Source organism: Cucurbita moschata, unplaced genomic scaffold (assembly GCF_002738365.1).
Source record: "Cucurbita moschata cultivar Rifu unplaced genomic scaffold, Cmos_1.0 Cmo_Scf00075, whole genome shotgun sequence".
NCBI classification, from domain to species: Eukaryota; Viridiplantae; Streptophyta; class Magnoliopsida; order Cucurbitales; family Cucurbitaceae; genus Cucurbita; species Cucurbita moschata.
In genome coordinates, this window is record NW_019268591.1 from 427,876 (window position 1) to 439,054 (window position 11,179).

Consider the following 11,179-nt stretch of genomic DNA (forward strand, 5'->3'; position numbering starts at 1 on the left):
TTAAATAAAAAAATATATAATGTTCTCGGTCTCAAATTTACATCCAACATTCAACTTTATACACCTAATTAACTTATAACAAAAATATAAGACTTCAGATATTAATAGAAATGAAAAATCTCAGTCTCCAATACACCAAAACACACACACTAATCTCTTATATTCTAGCCCCCCTGCAATTTTAATGAACAACCACACAATAGTACATCAACAATGGCAGTCCTAGTCACTCAAGCTGACCCTGCTGAGAAGATTACTGCAATGAATCTCTACTAATCTGAGGATAATTTTTTTTTCCTAATCGAATCTGAATCAACAAGAATGATATCTATATCCCATAGTGAATCCTCCACGGCAATGCAGCTACCGACAATTGTTCGTTACTTTTCTCAGCCTCTCGAGAAGATGGGGAGGTCAAAACTGTGTAAATTCAATGGGGGTACTCATTTGCCACAGTAAACAAAATTTCAATAAACAAACATTACACATGACCACTTGAAAACCATGGCAATGCAGAGTGACATCCCTGTTTTAGAGCATTGGAAGGTAGGTTTTCTCAGAAAAGGTTGATCGTAAGTAATCAGAAGCATACCAAATTGTTGGGTGTTAGCTAATTCTCTTGAAGGGCAATCAATCGTCATTCATGTTGATACATTCAGTAAGAATGTCTTCTTGTTTCCCTTTAGTCATAGAAGATAAGCCAACTTTCACAATATCTCGTAGAGTGAGAGCACTAGACAAGCACGTACGCTGGCAAAGAGAATTGGTTTCCCTTTAACTGCCTCCTTTTCTTTTGAGGAGTTCCTGGTGGTTGAAACAAAAGTAAATCCACGTTACGAGGAACAGTTCTTCAAACATAAGCACGTTGCATGGATCAATGAGAGAAGGTATTGAGAAGAAAATAAATAGGAAAATGGCAGGCAGCGGTGAACTACATGGAAAAGAAAATAGCAGTATAAAATTCAAAATGAATGACCCACCTCAGGCTATCCCTTGTAGTCGATCCTTCCACATCTTGGGCACCTTCATTCAAGAAATACAAAAATGGAGTATAAGCATCCGCAGCCAATAAAATGTACTCGAATCCAAATGAAATGAACTATCAAATTGGAAGAGAGAGAGGGGGAGAGAGGGAGATACGTGACCAGAAGAAGTAAAAGAAAGTAATCAACCAAAACGAGAAAAAATTAGCTCATTCTAAATTATTATTTGAAATCAAACACTTTTCGAAAGTGACAGGAAATCTCGCTTCATTCTCCATCAAAGTTTTAAAATGCTAAAGGCATCCTATCTGAACTTCAAATACCTTCTCTGGAAGTGGAGCTGTCCAATGTGGAAAGCCAATGAACTGAAATATGCATATGAGAGACATGACATTGAGAAATATTTCCCAGTATCAAACATTTACTATTTCTAGAACCTCAAAAGTCAATGCTATATATTATAGTAGACTAGAGAAACATTTTATATCATTGTTGTTCTCTCTGGACCTTCGTACACATTTTTTCTCTTGTTTTCCCACCGTCATTATATTACTTTCATTTCCTTCGATTAAAATGCAACCAGGTCATCTTCACTGCCTAAAAAAAAAAAAAAACCGAGTGCATTCCAGCCAATCAAGAATAAAAGAAACTCTTTACAGAAATAATTACAAGACAGTGCAGAGAATGGAGTAATACAATAATACCTATGTGAACGTAGACACATCAATTTAGTTTTGCAGTGCATAATAATGCGGAGCCAGTTCAGACAGCCAAAGTCGATCAATTCTAGTGATATTGCGGATGTACTTGTGATTAGTTTGCACGAACTCGTTGAAAATTACACAATCTGGTTTTTTGCGGAATAGCACAGAAGAGGGATGAATCTGTACCACCTCACCACTAGCACAATCCCTGCATTTTTTGTCATGTGTGAGATAGAATTAAAAAAAATTAACAAGACAACTAGAACTACATGAAGAACGTATCATAAACACGACCCAGAATGGCCTTTATTCTAGAGTAATCCAAAAGCCCAAGTTACAAAAAGCGTGATTAGAGATTGATACAAGCATGAGACATACAGATGAATACCTGTATGTTCCATCTGGCTGCTTTGTGGCTACGTTGAGGAAAAAGGAAGCAGCTAGGCATCTACAAAACTGAATCGTGTCATCTCCACAAGAGTGAAGAGGAAGATTCATTTGTTCAACATGTTCCCTAATTTGACTGCAATAAAATATATGGTTGGAAAGATTATACAATGAAAAATTTATATGGTTCTTTGCTTTTCATAAGCTGAGAGAGAAATGAAAGAGTGTACAAGCGCATACAAAAAACAATCTACAAAAAAAAAAAAAAAAAACCCCTCAACAACCTATAAGAACATGCTCCAATCCAAAAGAATAATAAGTATTAAGCTGATAATTCAAAAAAGCCCAACAAAAGACGCCCACAAATAGGCTTTAAACCTTGCGCCTTCCCAAAGATTTTATGAAGACCCTCCAATCCTCTAAAAATTCTTTTGTTCCTCACCATCCACACTTCCAACAAGATAGAAAAACAACATAACAACCACAAGACCTCAACTTCACGACAGGTTGAGTTCATCGCAATCTCCTCAAACAAAGACCCACATTTCCTACTACGTACCAAGTCTATCCTAAACAACTTGACCAACTCCAAAGGGACACAAACTAGCAACTCAACAAAAGATGATCAAGATCCTTGCATGTTGTCATCGATCACACCACTGCAAATCCAAAATCAAGGATGAAGGTCGTCGGATATGATCGTGAGTGTTAACTCCATCAGGCAAAAAAAAAAAAAAAAAAAAAAAAAAAAAAAAAAAAAAAAAAAAAAAAAAAAAAAAAAAAAAAAAAGAACTTCACTTTCTTGTGGATTTTAACCTTCCACAAAGAGGAAAACATGAGGTGTCCTAAACGGGAAAAGGGAAGCTTCAGAAGAGAAGCTTTAGAAGAAGGGTGGTAGAACCAAATGTTTTTAAATCTAAAAAGGGCAAAATCCCATGTCACCAAATATTTTCGAATCTAAAGATGATAGGCCAAGGATCTGAAGTCTAGGCCCCCTCAACGATCACCTGAAAACATTATCCACCCATTAGTAAAAACGAATTCTTCCCAATCTACAAAACACCACTCTCTCTGCCACTAGACCGAGTAAACCTATTGATAACTAGAGAAGGATCTAAGAGTTTGCACTCAATAATTTTATTAAGGTTCCTCGCCGACCTCGTGACTCTTCCTCAACTAAACTTCTCAGACAGGAATCTAATAACCTTGAAACTCACAGCTAAGCACCAATGCTCACCATAAAGGTCATAGAGGCTCCCAAAACTCCTTCCTCCCTTTGAGACTAGACGGGCCATACACATCCAAGACTATCCTACCTTCACAACTTGGAACTCAAAATATACAAAGAGAGAAAACACTCCTTTCAGAATATTGTAGACTTAAAAACTCTCACATACCACATCAAAAGAATGCCTCCAAAGCCCATATTAACTCCAGCCCTGCCTACTCAACATGATACCACCTAAAGACTCTTAACAAAGAGACTACAATATTCTTGGAGCTTAGTTTCCAACAAAGTGACAACATTTGGCCTTTCCCAAAGTAAGAAATCCTTGAGCAGCCTCCACTTGTCCCTCCCACTCAAACCCCACACATTCCAAGAGACAAAGCCTCATTAAGTTTAGTTCCCCAGCTTATGACAAAGCCTTTTTGCCATCCTAGTTAATTGAACAATCTAGGTTTTTCAGCTCCCTTAGCCTCTTACTCATGGTCCAACTGTCTTTTGCCCCTTCTCCTTCCCCAAATGCTCTTGAGACTGCTCAATTGAAACAAGATGATTTCTCACCGATTGAGGAGAGCATAGCAACCAACCATACCATTCTCTCTTGGAAGCGGTACTCCAGAGAATTAAGTCTTGGCCTTGGAAAACCAATATGACCTCTAGTAGTCTCGAAGTGGCTTTCAAGACCCCACACATGCTCTATGGCTAACACAAAGGAGTAATCAAAAACCCACTCTCCCCATTAAAGTTGTAACCAACCTTTGTGAGACCATGCTAACCTCAGAACTGATGCAGTTTAAACAATGGAAATTAGGAGGGGGTTGTAAAAAGACAAGGACAAGGAAAAAAACTCAATTCCAGGTAAAATAGGAGGACTCAGCATAAGAGAAGAGGAGAGCAACTTTGGACATGAAACAAGGACTCAAAGACTTGCATCAAATCAGAATGAGAATTCTAAGAAGAATTGTATATCTGCTTAGTATTAACTAGGGATTTAGCACCCTGACCCTATAAAGCCTACACCCTGCTCGATGGATGCGGACTCAATTAAAAAATACGTGGGAAGAGATGCAAAATGTATAGCTTAAAACATTTTGTGCATGTAAACATTCAATAATCAATTAAATAAACAAAAGAAGAGCCCCGGCAAAGTTCCTTTTAAATAATTCATTAAGAAATTAATGGCAAGGACTAAAATATTTTTTTATCCAAAGTTATAATGCTAAAAAATATATTTATAAATTAAGATACTAAAATAGAACTTAAACAAAATTTCAAAAGTGAAGAATGTGCTCTAGTTAGAGGGATCAATTATCTATGAGACCTCATCACTTGATGCATGATCATTAACCAAGGAATTTTGTTGCTAACCTGTGAACGTCACGTGCGTGTCTCAAAGATCTGCTATTTATAAAATTTTCTTTGCACCACTTTTTCAAGCTTTTCTCCACTTTTTCTTTGCTAAGTTCCAACTTTTTCTTATTCAAAAATTCCTCAGCAGATCGATACACATTGATTAGAGTGAGATGATCACCTTCCAGACTTGAAAAACATTTCATTTTAGCTCTTGCCTGAAAGCAGAATAAATATATGGAATTTTACCATAGAGTTAAATAGAAGACTAAACAAGACTTCATCATAGGAAATATTTCTAATTATTAACTAGTGAATGACAGTAGCATGCTATAACTTTTATGATACGAGGACAAAATCTAAAAACAAAAGAGGAATAGAAACAACATAATTTGTATAAAGTGTGGACTGACCTCTTCTAACTTCTCACGAGGGTGGTAAAAAATGGATTCAACTGAGAGCATTGACACAGTTATCAACATTTCTTCCAAACAGTTGAACTGACCGGCAACAATCAAAGCTTTAGAGTATATTGGATCTAATGGAATACGAGCCATCAAATGTCCTACTGGATTAGATAGTTTGCCGTCATGTGCTACAGCCCCAAGCAGAATCAATTGCTCCAACGACTTGAAAATAGCTTGCCTGTTGAAAATAAGGGTCAAGGACACATTCCCATCTTTCAACCCCCACCCCTCAAAAGCTATCTTTTCTTCCCTTTTTTTCCCACAAGTAAGAGGAAGCTAAGGTAGATAAAAGAAAATAAAAAGTAGTAGCTCCTATTCACTTAACACCTACATATAAAAACATCCGGCACCCACACATGCAAAGATAAACCATACAACATGCTTAAGCAATAAACTCTATAAAACTTGCACCTTGGCGGTTCTTCCAAGAAATCAAATTCCATGATATTATCAACGCCTAAAGCCTTCAACTGTAAGATGACATTAGAAAGGTTGCATCTCTTTATCTCTGGCTTTGTTGAATCCTCAAGTTTATAAAACATATCCTCAGGATACTGACGAAAGCATTTTCCAGGTCCTTCACGGCCAGCACGCCCACTGAAGCACTAGAATATTAATACTAGAACTCTCACTAGTTAAATTCAAATATTTTTCGCTAGAATTATAGCCTAAACAAAATTTCATAATAGCAATCATGCAGTCATGCTTAATCCAACATATTACCTCCTTTGTAGTGCCTGTGCTTTTGAGGTTGGAAAAACAATCAATGATTCCATCCCTTTGTTTGGATCATACGTGCGTGCTTTTACAAATCCAGGATCAATAACATATTTGATCCCAGGTATTGTCACGGATGTCTCAGCAATGTTTGTTGCCAATATCACCTAAAAAGCAGGGCCACCAGCAAAATCTTTAGGCAAGAAGCATTAATTTCAAATATAAAACAAACAAGGACTCTAGGAGATATAAAAAAAAAATGCAAGAATGTAAAGGATCTTTTTAGTAAGATATGCTGAAATGATAATATTTGACTTGGAGAAAGAATGGAAAAAGAAAATTTATACAATGAACACTTTAGATACAACGTTGTTAAACTACCTTAAAAACTCCAAGAAGCATCAATTTCAAATATGAAACAAACAAGGAATCTATGAGATAATAAAAAAATAAAATAAAAAAAAATGCGAGAATGAAAAGGATTTTTTTAAAATGATAATATTTGACTGGGAGAAAGGATGAAAAGAAAATAAAGAATTCATTTAATACAATGTGGTTGAACTACCTTACGGACTCCAGGTGGAGTTGGGGCAAAAACTCGCAATTGTTGCTCCGATGGAAGGGCTGAATATATAGGAATAACTACTATGTTCTGTTTGCTTTCAGGCAACTTCTGAATCTTGTCCTTGGCAAGATTTTCAATAGATTCTATCTCCTCTTGCCCAGTTAAAAATGCAAGTATATCACCGGGACTCTCCTCCAAATGAATCTAGTTCACAAGATATGTGTGATAATACATTGAAATTGTTACATGAATTAGAAAGACAGGGTGTTCAAAAGTTTACATTCAAAACAAAACTTGACAAACAATAGTCGTGAAAAACATTTATATAATAAGCAAGTGATAGAAAATTTACATGTTATTGTTAATAAAAGCCATGGTGAGAATTTAATAACTACCTGAAATATAGTAATAAGAGTGGCCTCCAAATAATCTGATACATGCTTACGAGTATAAAATATAGCCACTGGATGTTGACGCCCCTGGACACGAAGAGCCCTTGCACCACCAAAGTACTCAGAGAAAAGGCGTGCATCTAAGCTAGCAGACATGATAATTAACTTCAATGGAGGTAGTTTCCTTCCACGATATTGCCTGAGGGAACTTGCATATTTACCATTATTTCCATTTTCTACCACTAGGCCATTAGCATGCATGTTCTCGGCATTCAAAGAGTCATTCAAAGATCTAGATCTAGTTTTCTGCACTTTTTTCAAAAATCCTAACAATACATCAGTATTAACTGTTCTCTCGTGAGCTTCATCAACAATGATAACTGAATATCTTGAGAGAAAAGGATCCAACAGTGCTTCCCTGAAAATTTACAAAAGCAACATGATACCTAAGTTAGAAAATTGCACAAAGTCCATATTTACCCTAAGTTCTGCAAATCTTAAAGAGACAATTAGAATGTCAATAAAAAAAAAAAATTTACTTCATGTATTAGTCATCAAACAAATTTTATTTATCATGCCTATCAACAAATAGGTTACGTGGAAAAATATATACATTGCATGGAACAAGAGGAGGGAAACAACGTGAATTCAAAATCAAGTATCACCTTCAAATACGAATACTCAAAAAGACAATAAAGAAATATAGAATAAAAAATTGTAACAAAACCTTATTCGCACGTCCATTGAAATGGCAATTTGAAAAGAAGTCAAAGTTTCTATATAGTACCTTAGCAATAGACCATCAGTCATGTACTTGATTCTTGTGGAACTAGAAGTTACATCCTCAAATCTAATGGAATACCCAACCTTTTGCCCCACTTCAACACCACATTCCTCAGAAACTCTTTTAGCAACAGTTACCGCAGCAACACGCCGAGGTTGGGTCACCCCAATAGCTTTCCCATCTCGACAAAATCCAGCATTAAACAGGAACTGCGGTATTTCTAAAAAACATGGATACAAATAGTTCAGCATAACAATAAGGTAACTACGAGTATAAAATTTAAAAACATGGGACAGAATCTCACGCGTCGTTTTTCCACTCCCAGTTTCACCAACGATGACTAATGTATCATTTCTATGCACCTCTTGTATGAGCAGATGTTCAACTAATCACATAAAAGAAATCAACAACTCTCAGGAACTTAGAAAAACAACTAATTTGAAATAGAAGACCAAAAGAATTTAGGTTAGTACCCGAAGCTACTGGGAGTGACTTTCTATGTTCTGCAATTTTTCGCTTCCTGCATAGCAACCAAAATCACGTCACCAAAACTACTACCAAAACATTGAGTTGTAGCCAAAAACAGGTTAGAACTATAAGTACATACCTGGAGATATTTTCGCTCTTGCAATCATTAGCTGAGACCTTGGCATTGACTCCGAGTCTTTCCATTGCCCCTGTAGTTTTACAAAAAAAAAAGGATGAAACAAAAGCCAGTTATAATCAATTACAAAAAACTTATAACTTAATTTCAATGGCTGATATATAGAGGGGAATTACCCAAATGCTTGCTAGTTTTTCTTAGATTAGTTATGATTTCACCTATCCGACTCCAAGCTCCAAGCCTAAACGGATACTTCAAAACGATTTTGAAAGCTCATGGGTTTGACTCGAATAAAATCAACCACAAAACCTTTTAAGAAACAAATCTCACCTCGAGTCGTCACTAGAACCCACCGGAAAGGGTCGTTGAGGGCCTGTAGTCACAGCCGGTGAGGAAAGAAAAACAGAGTCGCGCTCGTTATCGGAACTGTTGAAGAGAGAGAATGGCCGACCGCCGAGCACTGGTCGATGGGAGCACCGGCGTTGGCCAACCGGCGGCGGAAACCGAGAAAGAAAAGAGGATGATGATAAGCCGTCGCACGATGAACACTCCCCTAGTCGTGGGTGACTCCGAGACAAAGGGAAAAGAACAGTCGAGGGTTTAGGTTTAGGCTTACAAATTAAATTTCATAATTATCTAATTATTTTCCTAATTAACATTAAAAAGTAAATTTTTTGGAAAAAAAAATATAAGTTATTTGGCTCGGTAATTATTTTCCTTTATTTATAATATATTTGTAAAAATATATACAATAATTATTATAAAAAAATTAAAATAAAATTTTTTTTTTAAAAAAAAATTGACCCTTTTTTTATCCCGAACATAACTACATGTTCCGACGCAGTGATGAGGATCGATCGATGTTGATACGTGCTTGCCAATTTGAGTTCATTGATATGAGTGACATATAAAAGAATCCATTGCCTCATGTGCTTTGTAGTCGAGATGTTTTTGGTGCAACCAAAGTTGATTCAGGAAAGACGCTTGCTTTTCTCATATCTGTAAATTGAATCAGGAGTCTTTAATGAACTAAAATTGTTACTCCTTTTGAAAGTCATTCTCGATTGGTCACAATTATACATTTTCAATCATGCGACAACATGATCTTGACACATTCATAATAAGTTTTAAGGAGAACTCAAGTCTCATTCACATTTTTCGCCCCAATTTGTGGCTTCGTCGAACCTTAGGCAAGATTCGCTTTCACCAACCAGACACAACCGTGTAGAATCCAAACTTGTTTGATCACACACGTCGTTCGTGCGTACATGTTCAATCATCTGCAACTCTAACTAACTTGCCTTTACTCTATACCAAGTCATCAGACTTGATTTTGTCTCTACTTTAAGTCAAGGTCTCTCATAAGCAACGTCACATCTTATCATCATCTTAGCTCTCGTCGACCAACTCATGCATCGTGATGTCGTCCCATGTCTCGGAACAGCTTGCCCATTTTGGCTTGCTCAAACATGTCTATACACATGTATTGCTCATCTTATCGAGATATCCCGAACATCCATTCAGGTTCTCATCGAGGTATGAACCCTCTTGTGTCCATGCTAAGTCATTTACAAACTCCATATCGGATAGTGAGTTCATAAACCAACCTCTGACACATGGGCTGGAGTGTAATGTCGATACACTCGTGTCATCGGACACTGTCCTTGAAAGACCCATCTCAAAGGAAGACACTTGAGATGCTCGTCTCGCTACACTTGCACATGTCTCCCCCCTAAGATACATTCTAAGGCATTTTTTGTGTGGTAAGAGTGACAAGATTTTGGTGAACAGTCATAAGGTCTAATGCATTCATCGGGTGTCTAATTGACATCAAATTTGGCGAGTATTCATATTTCATATAGACAGACTTAACTTCAAAGTCATATGGCATAACTCATATTGAAATCCCAACTTTCAAGGTTAAGGCTCGGGGCTCTATTCAACCCTTAACGAGTCTGTCTCTAACACTCATGTCGACCTCGTAGGTTTTACTTATTTCAGCTTAGTGTGTTAGATGATGCATCGTTCTTGTCAATCACATCATGACACTTGTGTATCTTGGCCCTCATGTGGTCGAATAGGTGCCATAAGAGAGTTGCTGCATTGTTTGTCTCTATGTAAGGGTCACAACCTACTCTTTTCATAATATGGTTGTGACATTCTCCCCCACTTAAAATAATCATCGTCCTTGATAACTTTTTTGAGGATATAACCACACCATGAGTTGTGACACTGGCAGGGAAAATATAGAGTTTGACCTAGGTCACTAAATAATATTAGTACCCCACTGAATAATATTATTGAGGGTGTGTGGAGGTTTAGGTATCTAGGATACTTGGACTAAGGTCTAGACCGAAGCTAATCCACTACTAGCAATCTCACATTTTCAGGATATTTGGGACTAGTTCATTGGGGCTAATCCAATTTTTGGGAACACTAAAGTATAGACTTCTAATCTCGTTTCTCATGATCCTAAAGTGCTCAATCTATTAAAAATGTAGTGATTTAGGTCAACATAAAAACTGCTCTAGCTTTACTGCTCAAATCTTAACTTGGTTATTGTGCATGTTTTATTGGGGATATAATCCTACCAATCACCTAAAACACAAAATTCATAACTTAAATATTCATACATGCTCAACGAGGAGATAACATTCATCAATCACCTGAAGTACGTATCAAGATATTGCATTCTCTTGCTAACAAAATGTAAAGCACTAAAATCAACATAGATCTTAATTTCTCATATATATATATCTAACCTATCTATTAATACCCTTCAAATTAATATATTTTTTTAACATTTTTATTTAATATATCTCATATATTAGATATAATTTAAACGTTTCAAATTTTTCTTTAGACTAAATTGAACATTTTAGCATTATAAGCTAATAAAAGATCTTATGAATCTATATAAATTTAATTAATTAAACTCTTCAATTAATAAATTTTTATTTTTTTAATCATAGGTCACTCTACCGTAGACTTAGAGTTGCAC

At 36.3% G+C, this 11,179-nt stretch overlaps 1 protein-coding gene across 2 annotated transcripts; it reads right to left on the reverse strand.

Moving 5' to 3' along the window:
• Positions 1–8,782, reverse strand: LOC111438478 (pre-mRNA-splicing factor ATP-dependent RNA helicase DEAH10). Of its 2 annotated transcripts, XM_023076393.1 has the most exons (16): positions 8,509–8,782; positions 8,182–8,251; positions 8,048–8,094; positions 7,879–7,959; positions 7,578–7,794; positions 6,794–7,208; positions 6,399–6,602; positions 5,840–6,000; positions 5,528–5,713; positions 5,063–5,294; positions 4,668–4,867; positions 2,076–2,210; positions 1,688–1,895; positions 1,307–1,348; positions 981–1,023; positions 1–804 (listed from the first exon to the last, which is right to left on the reverse strand). In XM_023076393.1, the coding sequence occupies exons 2-13, from the start codon at positions 8,244–8,246 to the stop codon at positions 1,712–1,714; spliced, it is 2,127 nt and encodes a 708-aa protein (XP_022932161.1). In that variant the 5' UTR covers positions 8,247–8,251; positions 8,509–8,782; the 3' UTR covers positions 1–804; positions 981–1,023; positions 1,307–1,348; positions 1,688–1,711. The 2 variants fall into 2 exon arrangements, with proteins under 2 accessions (XP_022932161.1, XP_022932160.1); XM_023076392.1 differs by lacking the exon at positions 1,307–1,348.
• Between the last annotated feature and the right edge of the window lie 2,397 nt (positions 8,783–11,179).